The sequence below is a fragment of the Schistocerca serialis genome, chromosome 8 (genome assembly GCF_023864345.2).
Source record: "Schistocerca serialis cubense isolate TAMUIC-IGC-003099 chromosome 8, iqSchSeri2.2, whole genome shotgun sequence".
NCBI lineage: Eukaryota > Metazoa > Arthropoda > Insecta > Orthoptera > Acrididae > Schistocerca > Schistocerca serialis.
In genome coordinates this window covers 551,256,889-551,276,106 of record NC_064645.1, presented here as the reverse complement: position 1 = coordinate 551,276,106, position 19,218 = coordinate 551,256,889, and the positions used below count along the sequence as shown (strand labels likewise).

The 19,218-nt window shown below is 42.8% G+C and overlaps 1 protein-coding gene across 1 annotated transcript in view; it reads left to right on the top strand.

The window, feature by feature from the left end:
- Positions 1 to 19,218, top strand: part of LOC126416400 (UDP-N-acetylglucosamine--dolichyl-phosphate N-acetylglucosaminephosphotransferase-like) — a 138,788-nt gene that overhangs the window by 31,519 nt on the left and 88,051 nt on the right. Inside the window, exon 4 of the mRNA XM_050084093.1 lies at positions 6,370 to 6,601. Within this exon, the coding sequence (XP_049940050.1) occupies positions 6,370 to 6,601 (232 nt within the window). The remainder of the gene's footprint in view (positions 1 to 6,369; positions 6,602 to 19,218) is intronic.

Below are 19,218 nucleotides of genomic sequence, written 5' to 3'. Positions count from 1 at the left end.
GGCAGGCAGGAAAGGACAGAAGGAGTACTCCCAAGAAGACTTCGCCCGTCCCTCCAGCCAAACAACACTCAAGTCTTCCTCTAACCAGAAGGGCTCGAAGAAGTCCGCTAAAGACAAACGATCTCCTTGACCAACTCAAAGATACTACCCAGCCGGCCTTTGTCTCGCTTGTTCGCACCACCAACTGTTTTTCAGCATTGGACTCCACTGACCGACCACACAAGCACGCTGATGCTTCTGTGGACCCCATAAAGCAGGATCCTCCTGCTTCTGTGCCCTGTAGTAGCGACTCTCCACCAGCTGTCTCTCGGCAGCCACCGAGGTGACACCTACATCTCTTTGTCCTCATGACTGTCCTCCAATGGAACGTTTGTAGCCTTCGGTCTCACAAAGATGATTTATGGCTGCTTCTAGCATTGCAGCATCCCCTTGTACTGTGCCTTCAGGAAACGAAATTGCACCCTCAAGACCGCTTTGAGCTTCCACATTACTTACCATTTCTTTTTGACCTTCGCCCTGAGGTCGGCATCCCATCTCATGGGGCGTCATGCTGCTTATGCAAGATGACCTTCATAGTCAACCCATCTCCCTGACTACCCGTCTTCAAGCTGTCCTTCGATGTCACCAGGGCAGACGTCCTTCAGCTTGTCGGGCAGCTACCTCCACCGTTTTTGCTACTTGGTGAATTTAATGCACATCATCCCTTTTGGGGTTCTCCCAGGTGACATTCTTAACCAACACAACCTCTTCTGCCTTAACACTGGTGCACCCACTTTCCTTTCTGACTCCTCGCACACCTATTCCCATTTGGATCTATCCTTTTGCACTGCCCAGCTTGCCCATTGTCTTGAGTGGTCCGTTCTTTCTGACGACTACTACTCGAGTGACCATTTTCCGTGTGCTCTTCGTCTGCTGTCTCCTACCCCATCCACATGCATGCCCAAATGGCAGCTTACTAAGGCTAACTGACTGCTTTACACCTCCATGGTGACCTTCACAGAACAAGATTTCCTCAGTTGTGATGACCAGGTGGACTATCTCAAGTTATCCTTACTGCTGCAGAATGTTCCATTCCTCCCACTTCCTCTTTACCATGTCATTTCCCAGTCCCTTGGTGGACTGAGGCATGTCGCAACGCAATTCGTGTATGGAGACATGCCCTCTGCGTTTTCAACCACCACCCTACTCTGGAAAACTGCATTCATTATAAAAAGATGCGTGCAAAGTGTCGCTGAGTTCTTCGGGATAGCAAAAGAGCTAGTTGGATTTCATTCACGAGTTCTTTTAACAGTCCCACACCTTCCTCTGTGGTGTGGGCCAACCTCTGATGGCTCTCTGGAACCAAGATCCATTCCCCCATTTCTGGCCTAACAGTAGGTGCTGATATCATCGTGGATCCTGGTGCTATCTCCAACATCTTGGGCCGCCATTTTGCGGAAGTTTTGAGCTCTTCCCACTATCACCCTGCCTTCGTCAGTTGGAAACAAGTAGAGGAGGCTTGGGCGGTACCCTTCTCTTCTCTGAATTGTGAGTGCTACAATACCGCCTTCACTATGAGGGAGCTAGATCATGCTCTCAGTTAATTCCGGTCCTTCACCCCACAGCCAGATGCTATCCACATTCCGATATTGCAGCACCTCTCTCTTGCAGGCAAACACTTTCTGCTTAACACATACAACCACATCTGGGCAGAGGGCACATTTCCTTGACGCTGGTGTGAAGCCACCATCATACCCTTACCTAAGCCCAGTAAGGACAAAAACCTTCCTTCTAGCTACCGCCCCATCTCTCTTACCAGCTGTATTTGCAAGGTGATGGAACATATGATTCATGCCCGTCTGGTGGCTCTAATCTCGCCATTTACTCACGAATGCACAGTGTGGATTTCGAGCACGGCGTTCTGCAATAGACCATTTCGTTACTTTGTCCACCCATGTCATGAATGGTTTTCTGCAGAAATCCCAGACTGTCTCCGTGTTTTTCAATTTGGAGAAGGCCTACAACACGTGCTGGAGAACTGGTATCCTCCGCACTCTTTACACGTGCGGCTTCCGTGGGCGCCTGCCCTGTTTTCTTTGGGCATTTTTACAAGACCGAGTTTTCAAGGTGTGTAAATGATTAATGGAAAATCTCCTATAAAGATGTGAAACAAATACTAACAAAGAGATAGAGGGGCTGGCCAGTACTTACCTCAGCTCAGTACAGCCGATAGATACACAAAAAACATAACCAAAAATTTACGTTCCTAGCTTTCGGAACAAATGTTCCTTCATCAGGGAGGAGAGAGGGGAAAGAAAGGGAAGAAGGGAAAGTGGATTCAGTTACTCACAACCCAGGTTATGAAGCAACAGGGAAAGGAAAACAGGGAGGGTAGCAAGGATGGAGGCATGGTTGTCAGACGGAAGCCAAAGATATTCTACTGTAAGTACTGTGCCAGCTTCAAACCAAAGAGGATGCATAATTCTAGGGACCTAGGAACCTGCTACACCGTATGTGCCATTTGGCTTCTCCCACCCAACAACAGTCCCTCTGAAATGCGGAGATGGGAACTTGCACTGCAACACATCCTTTCATCCCGCCATCCCCCTGGACTGAACCTACGTTAAACAACCTCACTCCCATTTACTCTTCAGTCTTCTCCTCTTTCCCTTTCCTCTTTAGCCATTCACGCATCTTTTCATCCTACATAGTTGTGTTTATGTTTATACTATATACCTCTTTACTTCTGTATGCATCCTCTTTGGTTTGAAGCTGGCACAGTACTTACAGTAGAATATCTTTGGCTTCCCTCTGACAACCATGCCTCCATCCTTGCTACCCTCCCTGTTTTCCTTTCCCTGTTGCTTCATAACCTGGGTTGTGAGTAACTGAATCCACTTTCCCTTCTTCACTTTCTTTCCTCTCTCTCCTCCCTGATGAAGGAACGTTTGTTCCGAAAGCTAGGAATGTAAATTTTCGGTTACGTTTTTTGTGTATCTATCGGCTGTACTGAGCTGAGGTAAGTACTGGCCAGCCCCTCTATCTTTTTCGAGGTGTGTGAGGGTTCTGCGTTGTTGGACACCTTTATTCAGGAAAATGGTGTGCCTCAGGGTTCTGTACTGAGTGTCATCCTCTTTGCTATCTGTCATCCCCTTTGCTATCACCATTAACCCTATAATGGCCTGTCTCCCACCGGGTGTCTCTGGCTCCCTTTTTGTCAATGATTTTGCCATCTATTGCAGTTCTCCATGGACCTGTCTCACTGAGCGGCATCTTCAGCGCTGTCTTGATCTTCTTCACTCTTGAAGCATTACCAATGGCTTTCGCTTTTCCACTGACAAAACCGTCTATATGAATTTCTGGCGGAGCAAATGGTTTCTCCCACCATCTCTACATCTTGGGCCTGTTGCCCATCTGTTCATTGACACTACGAAATTCCTGGGGCTCATGCTCAATAGGAAACTCTCTTGGTCCTTCCATGTCTCTTACTTGGCAGCCTGCTGTACGCAGTCCCTCAATGTCCTACGTGTCCTCAATAGTACTTCTTGGGGTGCTGATTGAACCACCTTCCTCTGTTTGTACCAGTCCCTTGTCCGTTCGAAACTCGACTATGGGTGCTTTGTTTATGCATCTGCACACCCATCCCTTTTACGCCATCTCAACACTAGCCATCATCATGGCATCTGTTTGGCCACAGGCGCCTTTTACACCAGCCCGGTTGAGAGTCTGTATGCCGGTTGAGAGTCTGTATGCTGAAGCTGCTGAACTGCCACTGTCCTACCGCCGTGACTTTCTTCTCAGCAGGTATGCATGCTGTTTGTCTGCCATGCATGACCACCCTTCCTATGCCTCCTTTTTTTTATGATTCCTTAGATAGTCAGTATGGGGCTCGTCCCTCTTCTCTGTTACCTCCTGGAGTCCGCTTATACCACTTGCTATGGCGGCTTAACTTCATGCTACCTGCAACTTTCCCCATGGGTGTGAACCCTTCACCACCTTGGCTTCATGAAGCGGCCCATGTTAACCTTGGCCTTCATTCGCTTCCTAAGAACACTACTCCATCCTCGGTGTATTGGTTTCAGTTTCACGACCTTCGCATGGAACTTAGCACTAGTACCTTTGTATACACTGATGGCTCTCGGACTGACCGTGGGGTTGGGTGTGCCCTCATCATTTTCACCCGTGTCTTTCAATATTGGCTTCCGGCCCACTCCTCGGGATTTACAGCCGAGCTTTTTGCCTTGTATCAGGCCACAGAGTACATACGGCGACACAGCCTTTCCAATTCTGTTCTTTGCTCAGACTCACTCAGTGCCCTCCAAAGTCTCTGTGCGCTGTACACTTCTCATCCCTTACTGCAGCAGGTCTGGGAAAACTGTCACTTGTTCACTCTTGGTGAAGCCAGTGTTATGTTTCTGCGAGTCCCTTGTCATGTTGGTCTGCCAGCAAATGAGGCTGCTTCTGCTGACGCTGCTGCCAAGGCTGCAGTCCTCATACCTCAGTCCGTGAGTACCTATATTCCCTCTGATGATCCCTGTGTTGCCGTCTCTCATGAGGTGGTGTCCCTTTGGCATCGCCAGTGGTCCTCCCTTCATGGGAATAAACTTCGGCTTATTAAGCCTCTCCCGGTGCCTTGGACGACGTCCTCTCGGCCCTCCTGTCGGGAGGAGATTATTTTAACTCGGCTGGATATTGGGCACTGCCTTTTTAGCCATCGTCATTTGCTCAGTGGCACTGCCCCACCACTTTGTACGCATTGCCCCAAATTTTAAGTGTCCGCCATTACCTGCTGGACTGCCCTTTTCTCTTTTTTTTGCCAATTTACGTCCCATCTTGGGTTTGCCACTTGATTTATCAGCTGTTTCAGCGAATGACGCGCGGGCTGTTGCCCGCATTTTAGTTTTTATCTGCTGAAGCAATATGGCGTAGGCCACCTAATTTTTAGTTTTGGGCCTCTATTCTGTTATGGTGTTTTTGTTAGCCCTTTTTCCACGTGCCTTTTTTAGCTGTCTCCTACTCTGTCCATTGGAACTGACATATAGTCATTTCCCTCATCTCTTGGGTTTGTGTTCTATAGTTTTGACTTGGGTGTGTATGACCTCAGTGGTTTTTGCGCCCTAAAACAAAACAGACATTAATTTACTGATTTCTGCATCTTTTTACATATACGTCCATATTCCAGAAAGCGCCGTATGGCAGAGTGTACCACATCCCACTACAACTCATTACCTTTGTTGTTCCATGTGCAAATAGAGCGAGAGAGGAATAAATGTCTATAAGCCTCCATATGAGCCCTAATTTCTCTCATTTTATCTTCATAGTCCTTAAGCAAAATGTGTGTTGGCAGCAGTAGAATCATTCTGCAGTCTGGCCTCAAATGCAGGTTCTCTTAAATTTCCTCAATAGTGTCTCATGAAAAGAGTGTCATCTTTCCCCCAGGGATCCCCATTTGAGTTCATGAAGCATCTCCATAATACTTGCATGCTGATCAAACCTACCAGTAGCAAATCTAGTAGCACAACTCTGAACTGTTTCAGTGTTCTCCTTTAATTCAACCTGGTGGGGATCCCAAACACCTGAGCCATTGTCAAGAATGGGTCACAATGGTGTTCTATATCTTTCTTATATACAGGAGTCATCTATGCTTTTTTCCAGTTGCTTGGGACTTTGCACTTTAAAGTTAACTATTATTTGTATGGCTAAATAATAAATGTTAATTGCTTTAGTAGGTCAACTATAGGGTTTTTTCTTTTTCCTTTTTTAAAAGTCTCATCAATATCCACTCCCAAGAACTGTATAGGTATGCATGTGTGCACGGACATATTGCTACCAACTACCCGTTTTCACACAAATGTGATACTGCCAAGAACAGTAAAGAGACTTTCCTAACGTAGCCTATGCAGGGTACAGAAAAGGAACCATGCATCAGCCAGCCATAATTTCATTTTTCAGCCCAGCGGTTAGATCTGGGGGTGGGGGATAGCAGGGAAAATGAATGACATCTTCTTTCAGAATCTCGCTTACATACTGCAAAATATTGTGAAAATCTTCTGAAAGAGGTAAATGGGTGATACAAATATTGACTGAGTAAGCACAAAAAGGAGAAATACAGATAATGAGCACCTCATTAGTTCCACACAACACAATTTAACACAACACAACAGAGTGCAACACAACACAATTTACAGTAGTGCCCAGAAGGCTTTCTGCATCACTAGGTTTCAGAATTGGAATTCTCATCTTAGCTGACATTGCACTAAATGCTTCTTGCTTTTCACTTTCTTTTGTTTTTATTTCTGTTATTCATAGCAATTGCTTTGCAGTATTTTATTCATTAAGCTATAATTATTTATTGAAAAATATTAGCTGATGTGGTCTTTATGTCAACAGGTGTCCTATATTACTGCTACATGGGCATGTTGGCTGTGTTTTGTACAAATGCAATTAATATCTTGGCTGGTGTTAATGGACTAGAAGCTGGACAATCATTGGTTATTGCTCTGTCCATTGCCATTTTTAATGTGATTGAGTTGACTGGTTCCCAGTGGAAAGCACACCAGTTTTCCCTGTATTTTATGCTGCCATACATTGCTACAACGGCTGCTCTCCTCAGGTTTAACTGGTAAGTCTATCAATGTTTCAGTCTGTTTTTTATAGCTTGTGTTGTGGATTCAGACTGTATGAATTTGATGCAGATTATGTGAATATGTTTGCTTCTTTGAGACACAGTATATCAAAAGTAAGCTTACTTGAAAATTGTAAAGTAATGAAATGAAATAATTGTAGATACACAAGAGACTTTCCATAAAGATTTGTTTGTTACACCTGTAGAGCTTGCTAAAGAATCAGTGAACACATCTCTTAAATGTATAGTAGTTTAGGTCTTGGGTGACAGTGATCTTCGTAAGCAATATAACAAAAACAGTGAGTCTAGATCCCATGTAATAAAATGTGGCCATGTTCAGATCATTAAAGCATTGTTGACATTTGGAGCCCATATGTGGAACTACTGTACATACCAAAATTTACCAGTCAATGACTGCAGTTGACTGGTACCTTTTGGTACGCACAGAAGCTCTATCTACCAGCTCCACACATCATACACATCACCGATGAGTTAGTGGTTGGAAGTGGTCATGAAGGACTGCAACTGTTTACCAGAATAAATAAGTATTAATTGTGACCTAGACTGGTTATTTTTGCTATAAAGAGTAGTTGCATGCAGTGTTTATGAAAATATCTCCACATGCTGTTCATCCATATTTTAATGGGATGATCAAGTGACGTTGGAAATGAAAAACTGAGACTGAGCAAAAAGCAGCAAGGTAAGTACTTATTTCCAGAACAAATTTTCACTCTGCAGTGGGTGTGCACTGGTTTGAAACAACCTGGCAATTTAAAACTAGAGTACTGATTGTCCCAGACTTTGTTCTCCAGAGAGCTGTTACCCTTATTGTGTTAATTTTTCCCAGAAAGTGTTAATTACTCTGTAGATTATGCCACTGTCTTTAGGCTTCACATCCCTGGAAGTGCTATTTGCATTCTAATAGAAAGCTGGTAGATAGAACCTTTTTTTGTTGTTCATGAGATATTTTCACATAGGGTGTATTTGCACTTATTCCTCTTTTCTGTCAAGTAAGATTATGAATGATCCCTTCAGAGTGTACATACAATAGATTTTAGTGCTATCATAAATACAATAAAGGAATAAAATTTTGGAACAAGTAATCACTTGTATGAATGATGAAAGCTTCAGTGAGAGCACAGTTCCAGAAAAAAGAGGCAATCTCAAACATTCACACACTTTGTCCTATAGATCCCATAATGAAGGAGAATTCGTTGGGATATGGAACAAGTAAAATTTCTGTACTGTACCTCAGAGATATGAGAAACTTGCTGTGTAGTCAGCATGAACATGTAGCTATCATTAATAATATACAGCATATGTTATTTGCTAAGGGTGGTTTAAAAGGCTGAAAATTTAGTACCACATAATTAACAAAAAATTCAACATTTTCTAAACAGGTTCTATTTTTCAGAGTATATTGTACAGTTGCTGCCCATTTATCACTACACACGTAATAGTTGTGTGGCTTGGACCAAACTGTATAGACATTTAATTTTATTTCTGTACTAAAAGTTTTTTATGTGCCGTTTTGGTATTTATGTTTTCATTCATTTGAAATTTGAGACATTGACTATTTCACTGGCTCACTTTGTTATTGCCATGTTGCTTATTGATAGCCACAAAAACACTTGAGTAAAATGTAAATATGTCAATGGAAAGACTTTGGTGGAATATAAACAATGTAAGGAGGTAGCTGTCGGGACTCTCCATATAGTGGGGGCGTCAAATGTTTGACAGGTACATAAACAAAAATGAAAATGTTGCCAAGGTTTTGAACAAAGTCATTTTTCAGAATGCGGTGAATAAACACACACACACACACACACACACACACACACACACACACACACACAAGTTTCTTTAACGAAAGAGTTTATATCCACCCCAACATGTGGTTCAACACAATGTAGGAATTAATTACTTGAGTAAGATAATTACTTCTTGAATAAGGAGGAAACAATACTGAAAAGAGTGTCTCTTTTCAAATAGTGAAAGAACAATAATGTTTATAGGGATGCCGAAGGTCTGGATGAGACAGACATTGCTTGTGGAAGAAGAGATGAATGTAAATATTGTCTAAGGATGAAGGTTCTAAGGAAAAATACAGACACTTCTAGAAAATACCACTGACTAGTTAATACACAATGCCAAGGGACAGACAGTTCAAATCCTGATGGGACACACTAAAGTTGAAGTTCTATACACTTAGAAACTGTATGCGTTGAGAGTCCCAGAAGAACACTTCAGTTTCAAAGTTCTGTATAATGAAAACACAGTCAAGTCTGGGGTAGAAACAGACAAGAAATCTGAGAAGTCCATCAGCTGATCAATGACATTAAACATGGTGCTGTTGTCGCAGTGGGTCTAAAGTGAGTTCCTAATTGAAGAAATGTGTAAGCATTCGGCCTGTGGCCCAAGAAGCTCGCTTAGAGAGAACTGGCTCTCCAGGGTCCATGCACCAACCTAAATACAGCCCCTCAGCACCAGGATACATTTTATCCTGCTTCTTCTCATGTGGCTGTCTAAGAAAGCAGTCCATTATGCCAGTAACCTCAGCTGGTGCTTTGGGCAGTGTCTGGTGGTCGAGTGTGTCATGGCAGCTCTCGAATATCTTCTGTAAGGAAGCAGGCTGCCTAAAGAACTTGGATATAGATTGGGTTGATAGGCTGAGCAGACACAAGGCCTGTTAGCAGTCCACATTCCCCTCATCCCCCCCCCCCCTCCCCCTCCCCCACTTGACCCCTCTCAAAGAGCAGAGAGGTGAAGGCCCATCTCAACGTACCATGGACCGGTGACCATGGTTGAGTCTGGAGGAGAGGATCCGTGCAGGGCACCTTTGACGTCATTAGGATACATGCCATTAAGCCCATGAGGCAGCACTGAATCTACCAGTAGTCACACAGCAAGGAGAAGATAGATGGGTGTTCTGGTGCTGCTGCACTAGACATGCTGGGGCAGAAATAAGACACACTATCAGTATCTCATGTAGCACACAGATATTGGGCATGAACACTGAAGACTGATCATAAAATCTAGTGGCTGATAAACAGACCAAAAGTCACAGAATGAGGGAATGGGGTAGTATATGCAAAAAAAAGAAAAAAAAGGGGGTGAGGGGGGGGGGGGGAATTTAACAAACACCACTTTGCCAGCTGACGTGGAATGAGAGAGTAGAGTTGACCTGAAAGAAAGAAAGAAAGAAAGAAAGAAAGAAAGAAAGAAAGAAAGAAGAGGAGGAGGAGGAGGAGGAGGAGAAGAAGAAGAAGAAGAAGAAGAAAACTGCTGACTGTGCCTATCTCTTACACCCAACTGATTTGGTGGACGAGCAATTGTTCACTTAGATTTGTTAGAACAAAGTTTCTTTAACAAAAGAGCATAAATCTCCTCCGACAAGTGATTTTGTGCAATGTAAGAATTAATCACTTGACTAAGACAATTACTCCTTTAACAAGGAAGAAACAATATTGAAAAGAAAGTATCTTCTCAAAGAGTGAGGGAACAATAACATTTATAGGGAAGCTGAAGGCCTGGACGAGACAGACACTACTTGCACTACTTGTGGAAGAACAAATAAACATAAATATTGTCTAAGGCTGAAGGCCCTTGTGAAAAATGCAAACATTACCTGTTAGTAAATACACAATGCACAATGATAGCCAATTAAAGTCCTGATAGAGAGTGAAGTTCTGTACAATTAGACACTGTAAGCGTTAAAAGTCCCAGAAGGACAATTCCATTTTAATGTTCCGGCATAATGAAAACAGTGAAGTCTGGGATAGAAACAAAGATGAGAAATCTTAAAAAGTCCACTAGTTGATCACTAATGTAAACCATGGCATCATCATTGCAGCAGTTCCAAAGTGAGTTCCTGATTGAAGGAATACATAAGAATTCGGCACCTGGCCAAGGAAGCTCACTCGGAGTGAACTGGCTCTACAGGGACTGTGTGCCATCCTAAATTAAGCTCAAGGTGCCAGGGTACATTTGCTCTTGCTACTTGTCACATGGCTGATGTAAGAAAGAGATCCGTGGTGTCAGTGAACTCTGCTGGCTCGTTGCTCACTGTCCGAAGGCCGAGTGCGCCGTGGAAGCCCTTGAACATCTTCTATAAGGAGGCAAGTTGCACACGTAACTAGCATGTAGTTTGGGTCGTTGGCAGGGTTGGTGCAAGACCTACCCATAGCACCTACATTGTCCAGGATGACTACGTTGTGCCAGCATTGAAGCTCAGACATATGTCCCTTGAGTCATGCTGGAGAGTGTGCTCAGCAGCTGGGTACTTAATGTCCCCAGGGCAGACAGTTCATCTTTGTCCATTCATGCAATGCACTCAGCAGTTTTAATGTCAGCTTGGGGGTGGAGGGTGGGGCAGTATAAGAAGTGATTTATATCACACACATGTACATGTGGGAAGGGATATTGTGTACTAGCCAGCAATGCTGACATCTGTCAATCACAAAGTTATTTTATTTTGACCTATATATAAAAAGCTGTGAAGTGAACACGTGTTAGATGGTAAATAACATGTGTTTTTACATTTTGCCTTTGATGTAGTAGGATTCACCAGTGGTAGGCCTGAAGTTCTTGGTGGGGTGTGGGTGTGTAGGGCAGTTTCAACAGTGGATGCTATTGTGAGTGTAGGAACCTTGAGTTAGGGATAATGGTCATATGGTTTTAAAGATAATTATAGTAATTTGTTTCTAATGAAATGAAAGTTAGTATATTACAAAATAACGGATTCATTTGTATTATTCCTTTTCATTTTCTGCATGCCCTCTCCCCCCACCCCCGATACACAAACTTTTGCACACTTTTCTTTATTTCTTTCAGCATCAGTTCCAAATGATCGTAACTTCATAACTACAAAGTACCTATAGATTTCCCTTAAAAGGGGGGACAGCTTGGGGAGGAGTTGGCAGTTTGGAATTCTTGCCACTGTTCACACAACTATTTTTGTAAAAATCCCAACTCTCGGAAAGAAGGATCCAAATAAGTTCAAGTTGAGGATGTGGGTGAAGCTGCTAGTGAGTAACATTGTGAGAAATTACAGCAACTTCACGTGTTACAGCAAGCTGACAAACAAAACATAAATGTGAAACAAGGCAAGGGGCAAAATATCAGCATGTGAATGAGTTTGAATGGAACAGGACGGTAAGTTTCAGACAAATGAGTGAGCCATTTTGAGACTTCTCACATTTTGCAGGGCATCTACTGACAGTTTGTTGAACTGCTCTGTAGAAGAAGATATTATGTTGTCTGTATCACACAGTGTAATAACTGCACAACCTCCAGGCATCATCCACAAAAAATATTTAGCTTATGTGGCAACATTAAATTGTGCTGTCCCTATTTACTGTCATCCAGCTTACTTCTACCCACCCAAAAGCAATCCAATTTTTCTTACCCTCTGAATGACCCTGATTTTTATTCTGATAACTTTATACTAGTACATAGATGTGAAAAAGCTATGAATTTGCACTCTTAGGATAAAATGATGGATAAAGGGTGCTGGTAAATATATATCTGAGTAGCAGTTTTATTAATGTATTAGTATGGCAAAGATTTCATGTGCCTCCTAGATAATGCTTTGTGGCTTGACTATAAATTTACATTACAACTGAATAACGCAGGCACAAGTAACTGACTAGTCCACCAAAGTATGTTCTGTAATCTGTCAGCTTCTTCAGCTTTGCACAAACTGGTTGTATGTGGGAATGCTGTCACAGTAAATTTTCAGTATCAATCTATGTAATATTTATGCTGAATAGGTTTAATTGGGCACATATATACAGCTGTAAAGTATTGTAAAGTGCATGGTAGAGGGCACTTTGTTGTACCATGTATAAATTTTCTTCTCTTTCTAGACAGTGGAAAAAATGTGTGTGTGCACAGTTGCAAGTCTGATTTCATCTTCATTTTCTCTAGCAGATCTTACGTTAGGGACTGAAGTGTATTTTTATACTCTATCCTGAAGGCTGGTTCTTGCAGTGTTCAATTACATGCGTATTCCGTGAGCCACCTTTCCGTGTGTGGTGTTGGATACTATTACATTTGCAATTGGTGGCCAGGAAAAATGATGGTCAGTAAGTCATGACATGAAACTGAATAATCTCCTGTCATGAGAGTTGCCTGATTCTTCTTGGAATGCATACTTTCAGAATTTTTAATAATAAACCTTTCAATTATAACACAGTGCCTTTTTAGATGTGTCTGTTACTGGAGTTTGGTGAACATCTCTGGGATGCTCTGACATTGATAAATGAATCTTTGACGAAACACAGTGTTATTCTTTATACCTTCTCTATCTCTTGTCTTGTATGTAGTAAAAATGCCAGATTGATAAGCCGTACATAAGAATCAGTCCAAGTAGGAATTTGCAAGATCTCTCTTTGTAGGTAAATTGCATTTCGTCAGGATTCTTCCAATGCAGTTGCAGTTTGGCTGGTGCATTGCATCGTCATATTTTCACAATGCAAAGACTGTTCCATAAAATTTTGGACATGCAGCCTTATCAATTTGAATTCTTCTTCTAACATTTCAGCTGAATACCATCCAGCCATCTTCAGAGTGAGCCGAGGTGACTGATGCTCCAGCAATTGCTCCATCCTTTGAAACCCATGGACCGCATAACTGCGTATGCGGCTGCAGATACACAAGGTGCCAAAGATGTTGATCAGTGGTAAAGAGGAATGACATACGCATGGAATTAGATCTGTGGCTGCGCAGTCGATCCACATAGTAATATCTATGTATTACTGCGAGCTGCACTGTCGTGACATCTTTGCGATTTTATTACAGAAATTGCTGGATTCCAAAATTTGTCCAAGCTGATGCCACTATCTCTGTTAATTAAATTTGCTGCCAACTGAATTTCAATAGCTTCCTTCCCAACCAAGTCCCAGAAAGATGTAATTGAGGCTAAAATTTCAATGTTATCGAACAGCATAGAGTGCCCAGTGTCAGTACAGTGCTCTGCCACCACAAACTTATTAGGCTGTAAGAGCTGGGTGTACCTGCGGTGCTCTGTACATCTCTCCTGGACCGTGGTTGTCTGTCTGATGTATGAACGGCCGCACTCACAGGGGACCTTGTGAACCCCAGGCTTCCGTAGCACCAAATAATCTTTAACGGAGTCAAGGAGTGCTGCTGACATTGGTGGAGGGTGAAACATCACTTTCACTTTGTGTTTACTGAAGATCAATCATATTTTTGACGATAGGCTTCCCACGTATGGCACAAAAGTCAAGCATTTAAAACTTTCCATGTCTTCTTCTGCTTTTCTTACACCCACTGTTGGTTTTGTTGGTAGTGCCTATGTATCTGCTGTGGAGAGTATGCATTGGCTACAAAAACTCTTCTCAGGTGTAGAAGCTCGTCCTCCAGACTGCTCTCATCAGCAATGATGTGTGTTCTGTGTACCAGAGTTCTGAGTACACTCATTGTCTGCGAAGGATGGTGGCAGCTATTTCCACGTATATACGAGGGTAAGTCAATTATTATCCGCAAAGTAGTTATAAAAGTTTATTGTAATCAAATAGGAAACTTACAAGAACATTATTTTTCGACATAGTCTCCTTGCGTTTCAACGCACTTGGTCCATCATTGTACAAGCTTCCTGATGCCCTCATAAAAGGAGGTTCTTGGTTGAGTTGCGAGCCAGGAATGCACCACTTCTTTCGTTGCTTTGTCCAAGGAAAATCAATGGCCCCTTAGTGCCTGTTTGAGTGGACCAAACAAGTGATAGAAGGGGCAAGGTTGGGACTATATGGAGGATGATGCAGTACTTCAAATTTGAGATTCTGGAGCGTTTCAGCAGTGTGGGCAGCAGTATTTGGATGGGCATTGTCGTGCAACAACACAACACCTTTTGACAGCAATCCTCAGCATTTGCTTTGAATTGCAAGCTTTAACTTGGCAGTAAGCATCTCACTGTAATGTACACTGTTTATTGTTGTGCCCCTTTCCCCACAATGTTCCAGTACTGGACCTTGTGCGTCCCAAAAAACCATAAGCATCAGTTTTCCTGCGGATGGTTGGGTCTTGAACTTTTCCTTGCACGGCAAATTTGGATGTTTCCATTCCATACTCTGCCGTTTACTCTTCAGCTCGTAATGATGGATCCATGTTTCGTCACCAGTAATGGTCCAGTTTAAGAAGTTGTCCCCTTCATTACCATTGCAATCCAAATGGTTGTTTACGCAACTGTGCGAGTTGTTTTGGGCTCCATCTTGCCCAAACTTCATAAAACCCGAGTCTGTTGTGGACGATTTTGTAGGCAGAACCGTGACTAATGTGCAGGTGATGTTCCACTTTGTCAATAGTTAATCTTCTGTCTAAGAGAATCATTTCATGTGAACACTCAATGGTTTCTTTATTTGTGGCAGTAAACAGTTGTCCGGCTCCTTCATCATGCATAACACTTGTGCGACCATTTCAGAACTTTTAAATCCATTCTAAGACACTCCATTGTGGCAAAACACTGTTCCCGTACTGTACCGAAAGAACAAAACGGATCACTGAATGTTGCTCTTCTTTGGTGCAAATAGACAGCGGAGCAGCCATGATTAACAGCACAGCAACGATAATGAAACTAACCTAGCAGCTTGAAAATTGCAAAGATATAACAACAAATAAACAAAAATATAATTAAATTGTGGATAATGATTGAGTTATCCTTGTATAAACCTGTATGGATCATTTTTCGATATACTTCAAGTATAAATCCATGGCTTTTCTGCCACACGTGGAAAGCTTATCATCAAAAATAGGACATATCTTCAGTAAACACAAAGTGAAAGTGATTTTTTGCCCTCCACCAAAGACAGCAGCCCTGGGTTCAGTTAAAGACTATTTGGTGCTTTGGAAGCCTGGGGTTTACAAGATCCCCTGTGAGTGCGGCCATTCATGCATCGGACAGACAACACATACAGTCCAGGACAGATGCACAGAGCACCACAGGTACACCCGGCTCTAACAACCTATTAAGTTTGCGGTGGCAGAGCAGTGTTTTGACACTGGGCACTCTCTGCTGTACGACAATGTTGAATTTTTAGCTTCGACTTCCTTTCTGAGACTCAGCAGTGAAAGAAGCTATTGAAATCTGGTTGGTGATGAATTTAATTAATAGAGATAGTGGCTTCAGTTTGTAAAAATTTTGCAATCTGGCAATTTCTGTAATAAAACCGCAAAGACATCACGACGGTGCAGCTTGCAGTGATACATCGATATCTACTGTGTGGATCGACTGCGCAGCCATAGATCTAATTCCATGCATATGTCATTCCTCTTTGCTGCCGATCAACGTCTCTGGTGCCTTTTGTATCTGTGGCTGCATGGACAGTGGTGCAGTCCATGGGTCTGAAAGGACAGAGTAAGTGCTGGAGCGTCAGTCACTTCAGCTCACTCTGGAGATGGCTGGATGGTATTCAGCCAAAATATTAGAAGAAGAAGAAGTCGAATTTATGCGACTGCATGCCCAAAATTTTTGGAACAGTCTTCGTGCTGCAAAAATATGAAGATGCACATTAAGTACCTCTTCATGGAGGAGATGGTTTTAAGTGTTCACCGATTGGCTAAGTTAAGACACTTGAGAGTGAGGTTACTGAGCTCTTTAAGTTTTTTATTAAGCTGGCATAGTTTCAAAGTTTGCCAGGTTAGTACATGTTGTAAAGTCAGTTGCCATGAATAAGATTTTAAGGAAAGCTGGTGCTGCTATTGTTAAGGAGAGGATCCATTTTACCCACCAAAAATTGGATCTGGTTTTGGAAAAACTTTATCGCCTGCATCTAAAGGTATCTGTGGAGTTACCCTATAATTCATGGAACTGTATTGACGGTATAACGTACTGGGTTTGTGAGGTAGCCACATCAAGACAGATGGCAAAATTTAGCCGGCTTGAGATGCCTTCGCAACAAGAAACTATTACTAGACACTTCCTCATTAATGTGACAGATAAAGATTTGGATGATGCTGTGCTTGATAGTTTTAAGTAAAGGACTGAACTTCGCACCCACGCCTAGGGTTTTACCAATACCAGCTTTCATTAGCGCCATTGAAGAAGCTGTTCATCCTCTTCCTATGGAATCAGCAGAAGAAATAAGATGCGAAACTTGTCGTGCAGTTATAAAGGCTCGCACACAATGGAGTAACATATCTGTGGCAGAGAGGGCTGCACTATGTAAGCTTTGCCAGGATATCGAGACAGTGGTTCATCCAGCTTATAAAGATAATGCCACTGAATTAATGCCTTGTGGCAACTATCGTGATAAAATGAACAGTTTACTGAGTGACAGCACCTATCGAAAGATCAGTAATGACCCCACCAACCAGGTGGTAAGGAAGACTGATTCACTTCTGAACACCTGCCCCCTTCCACCAGAAGTTGTGCAGAGATTCAAACCAAGTGGTGTGGTTCCTCCAAGGCTGTATGGACTTCCAGATATTCACAAGAATGGTGTTCCTCTGCACCTGATAGTGAGTAACATTGGCTCTCCAACCTATGATTGTGCCAGACACTTAGCATAATTATTAAGGCCTCTGGTGGGAAAATGCGCTCATCGCATATGTGACTCTGTGGCTGCATTGGCAAACTGAAATCACTCAAACTGAACAATTCTGACATGTTAATCAGTTTAAATTTAATGTCATTGTTCACAAAGGTTCCTCTTTCGGAATCATTGTTTCTTGTTGGAAAAACTTTTGACAAAGAGATTTCAGGTTTGCTCGAACATGTTTTGACGTTGACATATTTTTCATTCAATAATGAATTTTATGAACAGACTGACAGTGGCGCCATGGGTAGTCCTTTGTTGCCCTTGGTGGCCAACATTTTTATGGAGTACTTCGAGGAGAAGGTGCTGGAATCAGCTAGCTTGAAGCCCACAGTGTTCTGTAGGTATGTTGATGACACATTTGTAAAGTGGTCTCATGGTGAAGGCAAATTAAAAGAATTTTTACATCATCTAAATTCCATCCACAGATATATTCAGTTCATGATGAAAATCGAAAAAGATAGATGCCTTCCATATGTGGATGTGCTGGTATGGCACTTTGGGACATGATGTACATTGAAAACTGACCCATATGGGTTTATATTTATGTGCGGATATCTGCCACCATCTTTTGCAGACAATGAGTGTACTTGGAACTCTGGTACACAGAGCACATGCCATTGCTGATGAGAGCAGTCTGGAGGGTGAGCTTCTACACCTGAGAAGAGTTTTTGAAGCCAACGGGTACTCTCCACAGCACTACAAATGAAACCAACAGTGAGTGTAAAAAAATCAGAAGAAGACATGGAAAGTCTTAAATTCATGTCTTTTGTGCCATATGTGGGAAGCCTATCGTCAAAAATAGAACAAATCATCAGTAAACACAAAGTGAACGTGATTTTTTGCCCTCCACCAAAGACAGCAGCACTACTGGGTTCCATTAAAGATGATTTGGTGCTTTGGAAGCCTGGAGTTTACAAGATCCTCTGTCAGTCCAGCTGTTCATACGTCGGATAAACACCACATACAGTCCAGGAGAGATGAACGGAACACTGCAGGTACACCCATCTCTTACAACCTAATAAGTTTGCGGTGGCAGAGCGCTGTATTGACACTGGGCACACTTTGCTGTAGGATAACGTTGAAATTTTAGCCTCGACTTCATCTTTATGGGACTCAGTAGTGAAAGAAGCTATTGAAATTCAGTTGGCGACAAATTTAATTAATAGAGATAGCAGCTTCAGTTTGAACAAATCTTTGAATCCAGCAATTTCTGTAATAAAATTGCAAAGATGTCACAACGGTGCAGCTCGCAGTGATACTTTGATATCACCGTGTGTATCGACTGCGCAGCCTTAGATCTGATTCCATGCATATGTCATTCCTCTTCGTCACCGATCAACATCTCTGGCACCTGGTTTATCTGTGGCCGCATGCGCAGTGGTATGGTCCACGGGTTTAAAAGGATGGAGCAAGTGCTGGAGTGTCAGTTACCTTGGTTCACTCTGAAGAAGGCTGGATGGTATTCGGCCAAAATATTAGAAGAAGAAGTCGAATTTATGTGGCTGCATGCCCAAAATTTTATGGAACAAAGGGGATGGAGATTTTGTCCATCTACTCACCCCACCTGACACAGAGGCAGGATGCAGCAGGTTGGAGTGGAGATGAGAACCTAGTGGCTCAGAGGGGGCAGCAGGTGTACAAGATGAGGAAAGCAGGAGGGAAGAGTGGCAGGTGTAGGCTAGTCATGTGATACATGGGTACTGGAGCCAGTGAGGTGATGCACATGATGAAAGTGACATGGAGGCATGGATTTCTCAGATGTGACAGGACTAAGGGAGGGGAAAATGTTGTGTAGAGAATGTGGGGACAGATGGTTAGAAGACTTTGAGGCCACGAGAATTGCAGGAGCGAAGGATGTGTTGCAAGTATAACTCCAATCTTCGTAGTTCAGAAAAGCTGATTTGTGAAGCTGCCATTGAACATGCGCATGTTGTGCTCACCAGCGTGTTAGCCACTTTATCGTCAACTTCTGCTCTTGGTCACAGTTAGGCGGTGGCCATTCTCTATGGTGGACAGCTGGTTCATGGTCATGCCCACATAAAATGCTGAGTAGTGGTT